The sequence below is a fragment of the Salvelinus namaycush genome, chromosome 4, assembly GCF_016432855.1.
Source record: "Salvelinus namaycush isolate Seneca chromosome 4, SaNama_1.0, whole genome shotgun sequence".
NCBI lineage: Eukaryota > Metazoa > Chordata > Actinopteri > Salmoniformes > Salmonidae > Salvelinus > Salvelinus namaycush.
This window is the reverse complement of record NC_052310.1, coordinates 26,217,580-26,236,909: the sequence shown is the minus strand read 5'-3', so window position 1 is coordinate 26,236,909 and position 19,330 is coordinate 26,217,580. Positions and strand designations below refer to the sequence as shown.

Here is a 19,330-nt window from a genome sequence, read left to right as displayed (position 1 = left end):
ACTGAGTTTGAAGGTAGGCCTTGAAATACATCCACAGATACACCTCCAATTGACTCAAATGTTCACAATTAGCCTATCAGAAGTTTCTAAAGCCATTACATCATTTTCTGGAATTTTCCAAGGTGTTTAAAGGCACAGTCAACTTCCAACCCACTGGAATTGTGATTTAAGTGAATTCATCTGTCTGTAAACAATTGTTGGAAAAATTACTTGTGTCATGCACAAAGTAGATGTCCTAACCGACTTGCCAAAACTATAGTTTAACAAAAAAAAATTGTGGAGTGGTTGAAAAACGAGTTTTAATGACTCCAACCTAAGTGTATGTAACTTCCGACTTCAACTGTGTATATATATATATATATAAACTCAGCAAAAAAAGAAATGTCCTCTCGCTGTCAACTGCATTTAGTTTCAGCAAACTTAACGTGTAAATATTTGGATGAACATAAGATTCAACAACAGACATGAAGTGAACAAGTTTCACAGACATGTGACTAACAGAATTGGAATAATGTGTCCCTGAACAAAGGGGGGGTCAAAATCAAAAGTAACAGTCAGTATCTGGTGTGGCCACCCGCTGCATTAAGTACTGCAATGCATCTCTTCCTCATGGACTGCATCAGATATGCAAGTTCTCGCTGTGAGATGTTACCCCACTCTTCCACCAAGGCACCTGCAAGTTCCCGGACATTTCTGTGGGGGAATGGCCCTAGCTCTCACCCTCCGATCCAACAGGTCCCAGATGTGCTCAATGGGATTGAGATCCGGGCTCTTAGCTGGCCATGGCAGAACACTGACATTCCTGTCTTGCAGGAAATCACGCACAGAACGAGCAGTATGGCTGCTGGCATTGTCATGCTGGAGGGTCATGTCAGGATGAGCCTGCAGGAAGGGTACCACATGAGGGAGGAGGTCTTCCCTGTAACGCACAGCGTTGAGATTGCCTGCAATGACAAGCTCAGTCCGATGATGCTGTGACACACTGCCCCAGACCATGACGGACCGTTCACCTCCAAATCGATCCCGCTCCAGAGTACAGGCCTCGGTTTAACGCTCATTTCTTTGACAATAAACACATATCCGAACATCACCCCTGGTGAGACAAAACCGCAACTCGTCAGTGAAGAGCACTTTTTGCCAGTCCTGTCTGGTCCAGCAACGGTGGATTTGTGCCCATAGGCGACGTTGTTGCCGGTAATGTCTGGTGAGTTCCTACTTTATAACAGGCCTACAAGCCCTCAGTCCAGCCTCTCTCAGCCTATTGCGGACAGTCTGAGCACTGATGGAGGGATTGTGCGTTCCTGTTGTAACTCGGGCAGTTGTTGCCATCCTGTACCTGTCCCGCAGGTGAGATGTTCGGATGTACCGATCCTGTGCAGGTGTTGTTACACGTGGTCTGCCACTGCTTGGACGATCAGCTGTCCGTCCTGTCTCCCTGTCTTATGCGTCTCACAGTACGGACATTGCAATTTATTGCCCTGGCCACATCTGCAGTCCTCATGCCTCCTTGCAGCATACCTAAGGCACGTTCACGCAGATGAGCAGGGACCCTGAGCATCTTTTGGTGTTTTTCAGAGTCAGTAGGAAGGCCTCTTTAGTGTCCTAGGTTTTCAGAACTGTGACCTTAATTGCCTACCGTCTGTAAGCTGTTAGTGTCTTAACCATTCCACAGGTGCATGTTCATTAATTGTTTATGGTTCATTAAACAAGCATGGGAAACGGTGTATAAACCCTTTACAATAAAGATCTGTTAATTTGTAAAAATCCAAATAACTTATCTTTGAAAGACAGGGTCCTGAAAAAGGGACATTTCTTTTTTTTGCTGAGTTTATATACAAAATAAATCTTCAAGGAATTTACCAAGACCTACACAGAATGGTAGTATGCAATGGGTTATTTCTCAAATGAATAGTTTGAATGGCTTAACAGATTGAAATGTCCTCATGTAAAGTCTTCGCTTTCACTGTATATCTAGTCTTGAATATTGTCATAACTTGCCAATGTGTCCTTCAACATCTATCAGCAGACATTCTGAAAGTAGCTTTGTGATACTTGTCAACTCCTCATTGCACTGGTTCAACACCAATACGGCATCAGTGAAAGTACCTAAGAGTATGTGTCCATGATGTTCACCTGAGGGCGTGAGAAAACAGTAAAAGGTTGTGCTTGTCAAAAGCAACCAGAGGACCTGGCAGTTTGATTTGGTGTTCAATGGAGTTAGTCAGGGCTCTGTGCAGGCCAGTCAAGTTCTTCCACACCGATCTCAACAAACCATTTCTGTATGGACCTCGCTTTGTGCATGGGGGCATTGTCACACTGAAACAAGGGCGGGCCTTCCCCAAACTGTTGCCGCAGTTGGAACAGTCTAGAATGTCATTTTAGACTTTAGCATTAATATTTCCCTCCACTGGAGCTAAGGGGACTAGCCAGAACCATGATAACAGCTCCAGACAATTATTCCTTCACCAAACTGTGCAGGTAGCGTTCTCCTGGCATCTGCCAAACGGTGAAGTGTGATTCATCACGCTAGAAAATGCATTTCCACTGCTCCAAAGTCTAATGGGGGCGAGCTTTACACCACTCGAGCTGACGCTTGGCCTTGCACATGGTGATGTTAGGCTGCTCGACCACGGAAACTCATTTCATGAAGCTCCCGACGAACAGTTTGAGCCGATGTTGCTTCCAGATATGGTTTGGAACTGTCGTGAGTGTTGCAACTGAGGACAGACAATTTTTTTTTACACGCAACAGCATTCTGTGGTCCCGCTCTATGAGCTTGTATGGCCTACCCCTTCACGGCTGAGCAGTTGTTGCTCCTAGAGGTTTCCCTTCACACTAACAGCACTTAGTTGACAGAGGCAGCTCTAGCAGGGCAGAAATTTGACACTGACTTGTTGGAAAGGTGGCATCTTATGACAGTGCCACGTGGAAAGAGCTCTTCAGTACAGCCATTCTACTGCCAGTGTCTGTCTATGGAGATTGCATGGCTGTGTGCTCAATTTTACACACCTGTCAGCAATAGGTGTGGCTGAAATAGCCAAAGCCACTCATTTGAAGGGGTATACACACAATGTTGAAAATATATTTACAGAAAATTGTCCAGTAGCCTACACAAAGAGATCCATATCTAACAGACAACACAAGGGTCATCAACCCATGTCTACTCTTGCAGAGCAGGTTTTGGGGTGTGTACACTGTTCAAACTAAAGACAAATTATTTTTTAAAGAATTTTATTTCTTATGTTGCAAGTGCTATACAAGAGTGATTATTCTGTTTCCAACTAAACTGATTAAATTTGATCAAGTTACAACTTAAATATTCAAATAAATATTGAAGAAAGCATATGGCACATATGCATAGAGGGTACATTTTGGAAAACCATATACATTTATCTTTTAGAAAGAAACCAAACTTCCAAATAATTTTTTTGAAGTCAATTAGATTTTACGAAAACAGATTTTTCCATGACAAAATGTAACCTACACACGTACTAACAAAGTGCAACTGCACAATCCTCCATGATTCAGACACCAATTTCTTTGGAGAAGACCGTTTAAATCATGAAAATGATAAATGACAGCTTACTCTTCCCGAAATGATATTACACATCGATTGATATTTTCATTTTGACTTGAATATTAGGCAGGTTAGCTGGAGAGTGAGAGCTGACATAATCGCTCAGCCCCATCTACTGGTTGTGTTACATCATAGGACTAACTTATGTCCATTACACCACATTGTGGTACTATGGTACTGTAGCAGTTAAAACTATGGGACTGGATTATAGAGGTTAAAAATTAAGAGAATTTTGGTGACTAGAGGAAATCTGAGTCGCTGGACTGGAGACTAAGAGGAGGAAAGTAGGAAATAAAAAGGAGCAGATAAAGGAAACAGATCGAGACAACGGAATGGTGCAAAAAAAAGTGAGGAAATGAGGGAAGAAAAAAAAGGAAGGAATAAGAAGAATGGCATTCATGTGTTCTAAGACAACACATTTTGCATACAAGGAGAACAATGCATGGGTAGCATAGGCTGCATTTACTCAGGCAGGCCAACTGATATTTTTTTCCACTAATTGGTCTTTTGACAAATCAGATCTTTTCACATCAAATATTTTTCAGCGCTGATCTGATTAGTCAAGACCAATTATTGAAAAAAATGTCAGAATTGGGCTGTCTGTGTAAACGCAGCCATAATGTGGTACGTCTATGCCGAGGGAATACCTCAGGGTATGCATGCCCACTCGTTTTCATTTTGGTGCTCATTACATTCTGTACATTAGCCAAAACAGTCTCTGCTTCAGATGTCCTTGCCTACTACGACGGAAGAGCCAGGTATCCAGTCGCAGATCTAGATAAGAGATAATGTTTTTGAATGAATACACCTTGGGATTGGTTACAATGAACTTTTTTTTTTGCAATGCATGCATAGAACATCTCTTTAAAATAAAGTATGTGCTGTCAATTCTGACACTCACTCCATATTGCTCTTCAGCTGGTGGATGGTACGCTTGTCCAGGTAGCGGCAGAAGAGTGTGAGAAGGTTTGAGGGTAGGAGAAGGGGCTCCACCAGAGCAGTCTGGGATAGCTGCGATGCCACCAGGAAGACTGTGTCTGTCCTGGAGATAAAGATGACAAAATGGTCAATACGAACAACAAGGGGCAAGGACCATGTACAGACACGCTTTACTGTAGCCTACGAGTATGTCTATTTACAACTTAGGGACAGTGTTGCATGTGGACAAAGACATTGCTAGGAATGAAGGCAGTTGTACCAGGTTTCAAAGTCACCAATGCTGGGCTCCAGAGGAACGTCAGAGGACAGTAGCCTCTCTCCTTGGGACAGCAGGGCGTAGAGTAAGGAGAGCCCAAACTGAAAGGTAAAATGGGAGAATGACAAACAAGACAACAGGGCAGCGCAACACACAATAGTAAAACATTGGACAGTCAAATATTGTAGCTATTCTTTGAATGTGAGAAAGTGAAAAGTGTAACAAACCTTGCTTTGGCAGACAAGAGAGAGGCACATGCTGCCACCGCTGGAGTCGGGAAGTGATGCCGTAAAGTCTTTAAGGACCCCAATAAGCTGACTGAAGGTCATGCCTCCGATCACAATTCGAAGAGATGGGTACAAAACCGGAAGAGACTGCAGGGATGTGTGGAACGCCACGGTTGTGTGGAAGTGAGAGTATGGATTATTCTTCAGTCAAGCAGGCAGCATTTCATACAAATAAACAGTGCCATGTTCAGTAGGCAAAACTAAAATAACTGACTTGATTCCTTACTCTACAAGTCAGAGGCATGTTTGTTCTACACAATATACCTTTAAACATTCCACAACCCTAAGTAACACGGTGCCATAAAAAATAAAATGTAATGTTCTGGTGTAACTGACCTCATCTGCATCTCTGCTCATGAGTACAGGCAGGTGAGAAGTCACCATGCTTAAGACTTTCAACGCAGCGTCATGGGACAGGAAGGGGAGGAGTCGAGCCAGTAGCTGCTTTCCTTTGGACACCAGGAGACATGGCAGAAATTCTTCCCCTGCCTCTCTAGGGTGAAATATATGACAAGTACTGAATCACTGTATAATATAAGAATAATGTGAGAAAACCTGAAAGTTAAGAATTTCTAAATGGATGCAGGGATTACTTGTTGAATTTGGTGTTTAAAGTAGACCAGTGCCTTCAGAAAGTGTCCATACCCCTGGACTTATCCCACATTTTGTTGTGTTCCAGCATGAAGTCAAAACAGATGGGTGTGAAAAAAAAACACCTCAAAATGGAAAAGTTTTCAGAAGGGGGAGGTGGGGCGCAACTCAATATTAATAAGGTGTTCTTAATGTTTTGTACACTGTGTATAGACAGGTGTTTCTAAATCATGTCCAAACAATTGGCCACAGTTGGACTCCATGCCATTAGAACAGCCTAAATTCATCAGGGCATGGAGTCTACAAGGATGCTGGCTCATGTTGACTCCAATGCTGGCTATTTTGAAGAATCTCAAATATAAGATATATTTAGATTTGTTTAAAGCTTTTTTGGTAGTAGGTGCTCTGTTGAGCGTTTAAAACCCAGCAGCGTTGCAGTTCTTGACACAAACCACCTGGCACCTACTACCATTCCCCGTTCAAAGACACCTGAACGGACAATCTTTTGTCTTGCCCATTCACCCTCAATGGGCCATGTCTCAAGGCTTAAAATATCCTTCAACTTGTATCCTCCCCTTCATCTACACTGATTGAAGTGGATTTAACAAGTGACATCAATAAGGGATCATACTGTAGCTTTCACCTGGTCAGTCTAGGTCATAAAGAGAGCAGGTGTTCTAAATGTTTTATACAATCAGTGTATAAGGTCACAGTTGACAGATCAGAAACATTACCATAATTATGACGAGGCATATACTACCGTTCTAAAACTTTTGAACACCTACTCATTCAATGGTTTTTATTTTTTACTATTTTCGACATTGTAAAATAGAAGACATCAAAACTATGAAACACATATGTAGTAACCAAAAAAAGCTTTAAACAAATCAAAATATATTTTATATTTGAGATTCTTCAAAATAGCCACCCTTTACCTTGATGACAGCAAGTGCACTCTTGGCATTCTCTCAACCAGCTTCATGAGGTAGTCACCTGTAATGCATTTCAATTAACAGGTGTGCCTTGTTAAGTTCATTTGTGGAATTTCTTTCCTTCTTAAAGCGTTTGAGCCAATCATTTGTGTTGTGAGAAGGTAGGAGTGGTATACAGAAGATGGTATTTTACCAAATAGGGCTAAGTCCATATTATGGGAAGAACAGCTCAAATAAGCAAAGAGAAACAGTTCATTACTTTAATGCATGAAGGTCAGTCAATCTAGAAAACTTCAAGAACTTTGAAAGTTTCTTTAAGTGCAGTCGCAAAAACTATCAAGCGCTATGATGAAACTGGCTCTCATGCATGAGGACCACCACAGGAATGGAAGACCCAGAGTTACCTCTGCTGCAGAGTTCATTAGAATTACCAGGCTCAGAATTTGCATTCCAAATAAATGCTTCAGAGTTCAAGTAACAGACATCTCAAAATCAACTGTTCAGAGGAGACTGCGTGAAATCAGGCCTTCATAGTCAAATTGCTGCAAAGAAACCACTTCTAAAAAGGACACCAATAAGAAGACTTGCCCAGGCCAAGAAACACAAGCAATGGACATTAGACCTGTGGAAATTTGTCCTTTGATCTGGAGTCCAAATTAGATTTTGGATCCAACCGCCGTGTCTTTGTGAGACGCGGTGTGGGTGAACGGATGATCTCCGCATGTGTATTTCCCACAGTAAAGCATGGAGGTGTTATGGTGTGGGGGTACTTTGCTGGTGACACTGTTATTTAGAATAAGGCACACTTAACCAGCATGGCTATCACAGCATTCTGCAGCGATACACCATCCCATCTGGTTTGCATATAGTGGGACTATCCTTCGTTTTTCAACAGGACAATGACCCAACACACCTCCAGGCTGTGTAAGGGGTATTTGACCAAGAAGTGGAGTGCTGCATCAGATGACTTGGCCTCCACAATCATCCGACCTCAACCAAATTGAGATGGTTTGGGATGAGTCGGACCGCAGAGTGAAGGAAAAGCAGCCAACAAGCGCACAGCATGTGGGAACTCCTTCAAGATTGTTGGAAAAGCATTCTTGGTGAAGCTGGTTGAGAGAATGCCAAGAGTGTACAAAGCTATCAAGGCAAAGGGTGGCTATTTGAAGAATCTCAAATATATTTTGATTTGTTTAACACTTTGGTTACTATACGATTCCATATGTGTTATTTCATAGTTTTGATGTCTTCACTATTATTCTACAATGTAGAAAATAGTGAAAAGAAAAACCCTTGAATGAGTAGGTGTTCTAAAACTTTTGACCTGTAGTGTATATCTGGGGAAGGGTATAAAACAATTTCTTGTGTTGAAAGTTTCCAAGAGCACAGTGGTCTCCAGCAAAGGGAAATAGAAAAACAAATGTGGAACTACCCAGACTCTGCCTAGAGCTGACTGTCTGACCAAACTGAGCAAGGACCTTGGTCAAGAAGGTGACCAAGAACACAATGACAGAACAGAGTTCCTTGGCTGAGATGGGAAAACCTGCCAGAAGGGCAGCAGTCTTTACAGCCCTTCACCAATCTGGGCTTTATGGGAGAGTGGCCAGACTGAAGCCACTCCTGAGAAAAAAGGCACATGACAATACACCTGGAGTTCACAAAAGGCACGTGAAAGACAGATCATAAGTCAAACGACTCTGGTCTGATGAGACAAAATGAACTCTTTGGCCTGACTGCAAAGCGCCATGTCTGGAGAAAATCAGGCACAGCTCATCGCCCATCTAACACCATCCCTACCATGAAGCATGGTGGCGGCAGCATCATGCTATGGGGATGCTTTTCAGCAGCAGGGACAGAGCCTGGTAAGGATAGTAGGAACAATGAATGGAACCAAATCCTTGATGAGAACCTGCTTCAGTGCAAATGACAGTCTAGGGTGAAGATTTACAGTCCAACAGCACAATGACCCCAAGCATACAGCCAAATCAATGCTGGATTGGCTTTAGAACAAGAACATGATAGTCCTTGAGTGGCACAGCCAAAGCCCAGACTTGAATCCCATTGAAAATCTGCGGGAAGACTGCTGTTCAAGGAAGAATGATAAAATAACCAAATCCAGATGTGCAAAGCTGAAAGACACATACCCAAGACGACTCAAATCTGTACTGTTCCAAAGGTGATTCTACAAAGTCCTCACCCAGGGGTGTGAATACTTTTGTAAATTAGATTTATTGAAAATTAAAATGCTGAAAACATTTCTAAATACACGTTTTGTTCACTTTGTCATTATGGGGTATTGTGTGTAGATGGGTGAGAATTCTATTTAATCCATAATTCAGGCTGTAACAAAATGTGGAATAAGTCAAGAGGTATGAATACTTTGAAGGAACTTTAGCTCAAGGTGACTTGATACAACCGGCAGAGAGCAGGACTCACAGGTCGGGATGCTGTAGCTGGGAATAGATGTACTCCACTTTTATCTCAGTTTTCTCCATCAGCCCTTTCTCCTCACCCTCCCCCAGCACCTGTGCCTTCATCCTCTGCTGCTCTTCTACCTCCAGCAGCACCATGAACAACTACAGGAGACAGTGTGGGGGGTGGGGGTAATATCCCACAAATATACAGTCACCCCCCCCCCCCATTTCAAAATGATACACTTTGGGAACCACCATATCCTACAAAATGGCATATTGAAATTTAATGAGTGGTTCACTTTTTTTTAACCTTCATGTTAAAGGGTGTTATAGAAATTATGGAGAAAATTGCACAATTATGTTATAATACTGTAATTGCATCAAATGGTTGTTTTATGCAACAGAATAGAGGGTTCTTCACTCTGAACTGAAAGTGGGCCTCAGATTTAGCACAAATAAATTTAGAACCTTTTGTTTGATTAAGGGTGAATTCGTGTGTGAGATATATATTACGTATAACCTACCTAAAAAGAGATCACTACGTGCACAGGTAAGATCAGGGATATTGCGTATTGAAACAGGTCGGTATTGTGGTGAAATGGAATGTAATTATGACTTAGAAGAAATAGAGAACGAAACTAATTTAATCCTCCATTGCTCTTTCTACCATGATATACGCTTGCTCTTATTCCAGAAACCACACCAGATATACCCTGGCATTATGTGGCTGAGTGATGAGGAGAAACTGAAATGGTTTTTGTCCATTGTTTATTTCCGTTTGCGGAATATTTAGATAAAGCCTGGAATAAAAGAAAAAAGGGCTACCTATAATAGTGAAACAATTGTAGCTTCTACGTGGTTAATGGTGTGTATAGGCTTGTCTACCATATTAATCTTCTGTCAGACTGGGTTCAAGTGACTACTATTTCTTTTTTTCTGTATGTATGTGTATATAATATATATATATATACACATAGTGTATGTAAACTCAGAAAAAAAGAAACATCCCTTTTTCAGGTAATTTGTAAAAATCCAAATAACTTCACAGATCTTCATTGTAAAGGGTTTACACTGTTTCCCATGCTTGTTCAATGAACCATAAACAATTAACATGCACCTGTGGAACGGTCATTAAGACACTGACAGCTCACAGACGGTAGGCAATTAAGGTCACAGTTATGAAAACTTAGGACACTAAAGAGACCTTTCAACTGAAAAACACCAAAAGGTGCCCAGGGTCCCTGCTCATCTTTGTGAACCTGCCTTAGGCATGCTACAAGGAGGCATGACGACTGAAGATGTGGACAGGGCAATAAATTGCAACATCCGTACTGTTTGACATCAGCGGCAACAACTTCGCCTATGGGCACAAACCCACCGTCACTGGACCAGACAGGACTGGCAAGAAAGTGCTCTTCACAGACGAGTCGCGGTTTTGTCTCACCAGGGGTGATGGTTGGAATTGCATTTATCGTCGAAGGAATGTGCGTTACACCGAGGCCTGTACTCTGGAGCATGATCGATTTGGAGGTGGAGGGTCCATCATGGTCTGGGGCGGTGTCACAGCATCATCGGACTGAGCTGGTCATTGCAGGCAATCTCAACGCTGTGCATTACAGGGAAGACATCCTCCTCCCTCATGTGGTACCCTTCCTGCAGGCTCATCCTGACATGACCCTCCAGCATGACAATGCCAGCAGCCATACTGCTCGTCCTGTATGTGATTTCCTGCAAGACATGAATGTCAGTGTTCTGCCATGGCCAGCGAAGAGCCCGGATCTCAAATCTATTGAGCACGTCTGGGACCTGCTGGGGTCAGAGGGTGAGGGCTAAGGCCATTCCCACCAGAAATGTCCGGGAACTTGCAGGTGCCTTGGTGGAAGAGTGGGGTAACATCTCACAGCAAGAACTGGCAAATCTGGTGCAGTCCATGAGGAGATGCATTGCAGTACTTAATGCAGCTGGTGGCCACACCAGATACTGACTGTTACTTTTGATTTTGTTCAGGGACACATTATTCCATTTCTGTTAGTCACATGTCTGTGGAACTTGCTCAGTTTATGTCTCAGTTGTTGAATCTCGTTATGTTCATCCAAATATTTACACGTTAAGTTTGGTGAAAATAAATGCAGTTGACAGCGAGAGGACATTATTTTGCTGAGTTTATATATGTATATTATTTTACTGCTCCAGGGATGTAATTATTGTTTAGATAACCTTATTTACTATCATGTATAATTTTGTATTTATTTTTTCCCACTCTTTATGTGATGCGCAATGCAGCGAACGCATACTGTTTGTTTATGTGTCAATTAATCCCATAAGGGATGGGTTGCCAATTGACACGAAAATAAAAATGTTCCTTCATTCTGACAGGAGAAAAAATTACTTGTGTCATGTACAAAGTAGATGTCCTAACCGACTTGCCAAAACTATAGTTTGTTAACAAGAAATTTGTTGAGTGGTTGAAAAACGAGTTAATGACTCCAACCTAAGTGGATGTAAACTTCCGACTGCAACTGTGTATATATATACTGTATATATATATTTTTTTTTATGGAATTATTGAGGGTAGTGTTTATTGTTCTATTTTGACCAGTAGTCGATTTTCCCCCATATTTTTTTATACATTATTCACATTGGGAGTCATGTGTCAAATGGGGAGGTACAAGTTTTGGATTGAAGTTCACACACCTTGTGTGAAATGTAAGGAGTGTATTGTCGTGTTGCTTATTCTGTTTTTATACAAATTTTACCAGATTAGGACTGCTGGATTGTTGGGATTTCTCCCGATGGGTTCGAGGTCCAACTTCCTGATCCTGTGGCTCTGCGATGAAATTAACAATGTGATGGGGAGGATAAGCCAATATGAAAAAAATTGTTTCAATAGAATGTGTAATTCTCTTTGACATATGTTTAGACATTGGTATTAAGAATAATTGGTAAAAGTAATCATTTAAAGTCCATGCTTGTCTGGATTTCCTGAATCGGAAATGAACTGAACTGTTATTCTGATCTTTCCTCTCGAGGTCACAGTTGGTGTCTTAATGCATGGAAGGGATCATTTGACCACGAGAACAGTGCGTGAACCGCAAAACCCTGTGTAACTGGCTGAAGAAAAGCGACAAAGGCGTTCAATATGGCCCTGTCCGCACCGCTTCTACCGAGACCCGAGTCCGAGCCAGCAACCGTTTACAGCATCCAATCTAAGCTATCAACAGTTTCTTCTCTCATGTCTTCTCTCCCCACGTGGAATCCTGTCACACTCCTGAGATGTTGCTGGTATACTGGTTGATGAATGGACAAGACAACAGGTGGCACATTATCATGGGCCATCCACTTTGAACTGTAAAGCTATCTGAAGAAGACAATGAAGACGCCAGGACAATCAGTGCCTGAAGGGGGAAGGGGGGGGGGGTGGTTCAACTGTGCCCAAAAATGAAAAAGTCTATAAATTTGGGGTATCAGGTTAATTGTAGAGGTCTACACTGCTAAATTTATAGTAATTTAGATTAAGAATGCATTGAGAAACTGATCTGAAATTATAATCCTTATAAGTTAATACTGGAATTATAGGATAAGTATACTGTAAGTTAATATAAATGTACACTGCCAATGTATGAACGATTGGTGAATGAGAGTGAAATTTATCCTAATCTACTTGACTTATTTCCATTACCAAATTAAGTTTGATGATAGTGATAATACTCAGGAACTATAGCAGGTATGGTGTTAACGACACATATAGGAGTTACCTTATAAATAGTGGAATCATAATGACGCTTGTCTTGGGTGATGTTCATTAGGCACCAACGGAATAAATTTTACTTAAACCGGGAGTGACTACCTGGATTGAGAAACAGATGCCTCAAGTCCTCAACTGGCAGCTTCATTAAATAGTACCCGCAAAACACCAGTCTCAACATCAACAGTGAAGAGGCTGAAGGCCAGCATCCCAGAGTCAACTCTTCACAGTTGACGTTGAGACTGGTGTTTTGCATGTACTATTTAATGAAGCTGCCAGTTGAGGACTTGTGAGGCGTTTGTTTCTCAAACTAGACAAGCTAATGTACTTGTCCTCTTGCTCAGTTGTGCACCGGGGCCTCCCACTCTTTCTATTCTGGGAAGAGCCAGTTTGCGCAGTTCTGTGAAGGGAGTAGTACACAGCATTGTACAAGATCTTCAGTTTCTTGGCAATTTCTCGCATGGAATAGCCTTCAATTCTCAGAACAAGAATAGACTGACGAGTTTCAGAAGAAAGTTATTTGTTTCTGGTCATTTTGAGTCTAATCGAACCCACAAATGCTGATGCTCCAGATACTCAACTAGACTGAAGGCGGACAGTTTTATTGCTTCTTTAATCAGAACAACAGTTTTCAGCTGTGCTAACATAATTGCAAAAGGGTATTCTAATGATCATTTAAAATTAAAATTATAAACTTGGATTAGCTAACAACGTGCCATTGGAACACAGGAGTGATGGTTGCTGATAATGGGCCTTTGTACGCCTATGTAGATATTCCATTTTAAAAAACTGCCTTTTCCAGCAATAATAGTCAGTTACAATATTAATGTCTACACTGTATTTGATGTATTTCAGGTTATTTTAAAATGGACCGCAAACTTTTGAACGGTAGTGTATACATACATTTTTGGGATGAAAATAAAGTGGAACACTCCTTCAACATGCCATTTTCTGTACTTTACCTTTTCTATTTTCTTTAGGACGTCTAATCGCTGTTGCCTGATGTCTTTTAGTTCCTGCGGGAAGAGACCATTCAGAGAACATACACTTGCAGTTTAACTGTTGTACATTCTTCAAAAAGGGTTTCAAAAAGTGCCCAAAGCATGTTCTCACCTCGTGTGGACAGTGGGCTGCAACTGCATTGATCGCTCGTCGAGGAGAGAAACACGTCGACACGGCGACCTGGCCTAGGGAACCCTCGATGTGCACCACTGAAAGATCAACAGCATCACTCGGGTTAATGAAAATGCAAACATTCAGCCGCATACAAACAATGACCACTTCCAAAATACACTTCAGCACCATGCACAGTTAAGGACCAGTACATGTGGGGTATTTTGAGAAACCTGGGGTGTAAGAGTCCATCTTGGTGACGTAGGGGGTGGTGAGTTTGGGCGGCTCCCTCTTGCCTCGCATGCCCAACTCCTCCTCTGCCAGCTTGGCCTCCATTCGCCGATAGTACTCCTACAGCACAATGTGAGAGGAGAGCCATCATGCAACAGCCCTTTCTGGAAATCATTCCAAAAGTAAACTGTGGTTATGGTATAAAAGAAAGAACATGCAGAAAGATAGCTGTGGGGGTTTTAGTAGAGAATTGGGTACCAAGTTATTGGAGGAGAATGTGGAACTAAAATGCCATTGGAGGAATGTGGGGAACTAAAATCATACCTCAGAGGATTGAAGGTTAAAGACAACAAAGAATGAGAGGAGTGAGAAGTGCCAGCTAACCTACAGTACCTGGTAGTAGTAGTCGTCCAGGTGGGGATTCTCGCTCTGGAGCTGAATCATCTGTAGTCTAATGATCCACTCTTTCTCTTTAGCCGACATGAGGTTACAGTAGGGGTCCCAGCTGTCTGGTTTTCTAGAGGGAGATCAACAAGTCATTATAAGCTTCAATTATCAAAGCAAAGCTTTTATATTAAGTAGAGTACCTCAAAATTCCTTTGGGGCAGGTTTATGGGAGACCGAGCAGGGTTTAGGCCAATTATGAATTAAAGTAGCAAATTGCTCTAATTCTGATTCAATTTACCACACAGGAAGCAGAATTGGAATTAAAGGAGGTAGAATTTAATTCAAAGAAATTCAAACAGGCTAATTTATTCAATACATCACTAAAAACATTTGTATTTTGACATTTGGTGACCAATACTATGTAATACATTTTATTTATAGACATTCTCCTAAAGTTCTCATTACAGTAGACTGGAAATATTCTAATATCGCTATAATGATAAATAATAATTCACTTACATGTTAAATATGAAGGGGAAAACTATTCCCAGAATGCATCAAACCTAATGTCATGACAAAAATACAAACAAATACTGTGACATCCGAGTTGCAATCAAGCTAATATATTTGAAGTGCTATCTGTATTCTTTGCATTAATAAGAGACAGATGCTTTTGGTAAAATAATTGTCAAAGGAATGAGATTTCATGAATCATGTCTCAGTTTAATTAAATTCTACATCATTCTAATTAAATTCTGCTTCCTGTGGGGTGTGTCCAATTCGAATTTCAATTCATGCATGGAATTTAATTAAGTTCCGAATTGACCGTCACCCTGACACAGACTAAAGCCCGATTTGGACAGGACTAGTATTACTAGAGAACAGTGGTTACGTAATTGTTACTCCAGCATGCGCGTTATTCCAGAGGATGATTCACACAGGACTTGTTTTTCCAAACTTCCCCCTGTAATTTTTAATCAAGACGGAAGCCTGGAGGTTCTTATTCTAGCTGTGTCTAGACTTGTGCTTGGCTGTCAAATGTAAAGGTGTCCATAATATTTACATTTTGTGATCATAATCATTAGGGCCATTTTAGCGATCCATGGTAGTCCCTCATAATAAAAAAGCCCTCCATCCTGCTGATGTGCAAATTCACTGCTCAGAAGCACACGAGACACATTTAAGGATGAAAGAGAAATAGCTATTTCCAAAATGTTTCAGTGGTGAGTCAGGGATGCCCTGCTTTGCGATCCATTGCCTACATCAACAGCCAGGGTTTCCTTAAAAAAGTATTGTGCCCATGCCTATTTATTGCACATTTAGGCCTTACTAAACTGACGCATTTGGCGATGTTAAATTTCAATACATTGGCACAATACGTATAAACAAAAGTATTCACTGTGCAAGTTGATAATGCATGCCATTCATATGAAATATATGCGCAGCACTTTGTTTTAAGAATCAATTTATCAAATCAGTTCTTATGTTCTTGCTCAAACTGCTAGCAGCACCTGTCAAACTCAAATGCCTCAAAACACAGGGATGTTGATGCGCACAGGCCTAGTATTGCCAGAGGACTTGAGTTCAACGAAAAACAGTAGGTTATTCTGGCTGGACTTGTTTCTATTCTGCCATGTAAAAATGACTGACATGGCAGATTTGCACGGGATTGAAATTAAAATGTGGCGTTTTATGCTCATGCACATAATTACCTGACCTCCCCCAGTAAAATGAACACCTTCCGAATAGGGCTCAAGCATATCCTGTCCTAAAAAGCTAGTACAATAGAGAATTTCCATTGAAAGCGCTTTATTCCAGGAATAGGGTCTGGGAAATAGGTTAGTGTTTAAACTAATGCGTCCAAGAAGCAACACATTGGCAGAAATATTAAGCGCAACCATGTTGAATATGATAAGAGTTTCTTTGATCTCTGGACATAACTCACTCTAGGACTGGTCAAGCAACCACATTTTAGACATAGGGTAATAATATCAAATATAAGTCAATTTAAAATAAGTAGAAGCACGTGCCAAACCTTTGGGATCTCTGTTGCCTTTGACTCAACAGTCGTCTGTGTTGGGGGTGAAGCTGTGTCACTGGACCAGGGAACCTGTTGGGGAGAGACATATGTGATTATAGGTCAAACCCTATTCATCTTTAAGAATACGCAGTACAATTATAAGCCATTTGATAGAATAGTGAGATACATTCTCTCATCAGATTGTGGTCAGAGACAAAAGAACCAGAGCAGGTGTCCCCAACGCTTGTCCTTGTAGGTTCTTCACTCAAAGGTACGGAACAAAATCTAATTACGACACAGACCTGAATCGCTGCACACGATTTGACGAGGGGCTGTAGAAGGGAGAGGGTCTTGGGGAGTTTGCACCAAAGCGAAGCTGCATCATTTTCGGGGTCAGAGGTTGAGGGGTGGAGGGGCAGGGACGTGGTGAGGGCGAGAGGAAGCCCCCCGCCTGAGTGAACAGAACGTCTCCATTACAACTCACACCAACAGAACTAGAGAATTACATTTCCCTACATGCAGATACATTAACAAATTCATACAACTTGTGAGCAGATCACTTCTAAATGTACACAACAGGGGAACTATTGATGGGAAGGCAGGAACCTGGTTATATGGCTGTTGTGTGGTGAAAGTTCCTCGGGAGATGATGGGAGAGCTGGGCAACATGGTGTTAATCTGCAAGGGAAGTTAAACAAATACATGTAAATTTGCCATCGGCCGTAGACTGGGCAGTGTGTTCCATAGTCATTCAACTAATATTTACCAAAGATTCAGGTCAACTACCCAACAATAGACCATCTTTGGCCATCTCTCCCTTGTGCCCTAGTCTTCAGACAACTACTCCACCAGTCAATTACCTGAGATGGGCATCTTTGCCCAAATGGTCTATTTGAGTATGACCCTCTTAAGCCCCCTCTCCTCCCACTTGAGTTGGAGAACGGGTAGTGAGAGTCCAGGTAGTTCGGTCCTCTGCCAGGGGCATGACTGTCCATCACACACACAATGGCCGGGTCCTGGCGAAAGAGAACACCCAAATGTGCCAAACTAACCATTAGGGTCTAATGCTACTAAACGTGGCATAATCCCCTTAATTTTCAGTATCAGATTTCTTCGAAAAAGTGGTATTATCCTGTGTTGGTAGTCTTCCACATATAACGCCCACTACCTGCAATACTGATCCAGAGGCGTGTCTGGTTCTCTCATAAGATGATAACATCCACTGTGAGAGAAAAGAAGAGCAGAGTAGGTAAAATGACAGTAAATATATTTTTTTCATCAGAATGGGGTTGTGACAAATAACTCACAGCATCTGGATCTAGATCATCCCAGTAGGAGACGCTCCCAACGTCCACTATAGCGCTGTCCAAGCTCTGAGAAAAAAACAAATGGTAATGTGTAAACTAGAGACCGTAGAATGGTTGAATGAGGACATGTTTTGCAATAGAAAACATGTTTTATTGGTCAAATTCAGGTACTACATCCAGTTTCAAAACATTTTCTTCCTACTGGATACAACTGACCTCTCAAGAGTAGTAATCACCTGCAAACTTGGTCGCCCCTCCACAGTCCTCACCACAGCTGGGTCTTCAAACATCTGCGCCATGGTCTGACCTCCCCTCTGTCCCCTTCCTCGTCGGCCCGGTGGGCCCTGGACCCGGAGTTGTGGCAGGGTCCTGGGAGAGAAGGAGGGGGAGCTGGGGGAGAGGGATGGCAAGACAGGTGGGGCAGGTGGCTTCTCTCCAAATTGGAACAGAGGGTTGGTGGGCTCCTCTTCCGTGTCCCCCACTTCTGTATCCATATCTAGAGGGCCATTGTAAAACATTTAGATGGGTTAAGTTATGACGTAAATTATTCTATTTAGTTGTATTCTTGGCATTTGCTGTCACAGTTCCTAGCCTCAAAGTTTAAACTGGTGGGGGGTGGGGTAAGGTTTTGAAGAGCCTATCCTATATCTAGGAGATATAAGAAAGCTCGTGAAATATTAGTTTATTTGGCCACATATTTAACCCATTTGATGGCACAAAACTAGCTCCATACTTCCATTCATTTGTATGGGCAACTTTCAGAGGTGTCCCGTGACACTTGTGGGGGGCATAGAGCACTGTGTTCGTGAGAGTCTCCCCTTTGGACGCTACACTGTTTGGACGCTACAGACATTTTCAAGATGTCTCATGGTCTGACAAACACAGCCACCGCACATGCGGAAGGCCGACATGGGCGGATGCAGAGGATTGAGACGCAGCCCATGAAAAATGACATATATATTTCTAGCTTAAATTGCCAGATTTGATGGGGATTTTTTTAAATGTTACTTATATTGATGCATGGGTGCATCATTAAACAGTAAAAAAAATATTTAAAAAATACCCATTCCAAACGTCTCATTGTTGTAGATATCTATTTCCTCATCCTCCTCTGCCATCTGTGCCAATCCACACTCGTCCATGCCTGCCCCCCCTTCTTCATCGCTCCATTGGCCTCCGTTCTCTGGCCACTGAGGTTGAGAGACTGCGGTTTCAGTCTCCTGAAAGAAAATACAGAGGGAGGAAAATACAAGGGTGACATCTGCTGTCGATACTACCGCCATTGAATAACTTACGACATACAACTTAGAATGAACTAGACTCGATGGCTTCTACAACTTTGATGTATGACCCTTCGCGTGTATTCGACGCATGTGATGCAGCACGTGTAGGCTAGTTGTTTTGAGAATGATGAGCGGTTTAGTCGAATGTACTTAAACAATACATGTGTATCTCAGCTTTGCACACGAAGCGCAAAAACGGTCAACTTACTTGTTGTTCTGAGTCACTCATTTGAATATTTTCTGAAAAT

General features: G+C 41.9%; 1 protein-coding gene across 1 annotated transcript; it reads right to left on the bottom strand.

Annotated features, from left to right (window-relative positions):
- Positions 1-4,401: 4,401 nt before the first annotated feature.
- patl2 (PAT1 homolog 2) lies at positions 4,402-14,583 on the bottom strand. The gene is made up of 9 exons (XM_038990742.1): positions 14,479-14,583; positions 14,088-14,205; positions 13,855-13,952; positions 13,704-13,757; positions 9,019-9,158; positions 5,396-5,552; positions 5,000-5,146; positions 4,776-4,873; positions 4,402-4,619 (listed from the first exon to the last, which is right to left on the bottom strand). Exons 1-9 carry the CDS (start codon positions 14,566-14,568, stop codon positions 4,475-4,477), a joined length of 1,047 nt encoding a protein of 348 aa, XP_038846670.1. The 5' UTR covers positions 14,569-14,583; the 3' UTR covers positions 4,402-4,474.
- Positions 14,584-19,330: the final 4,747 nt, after the last annotated feature.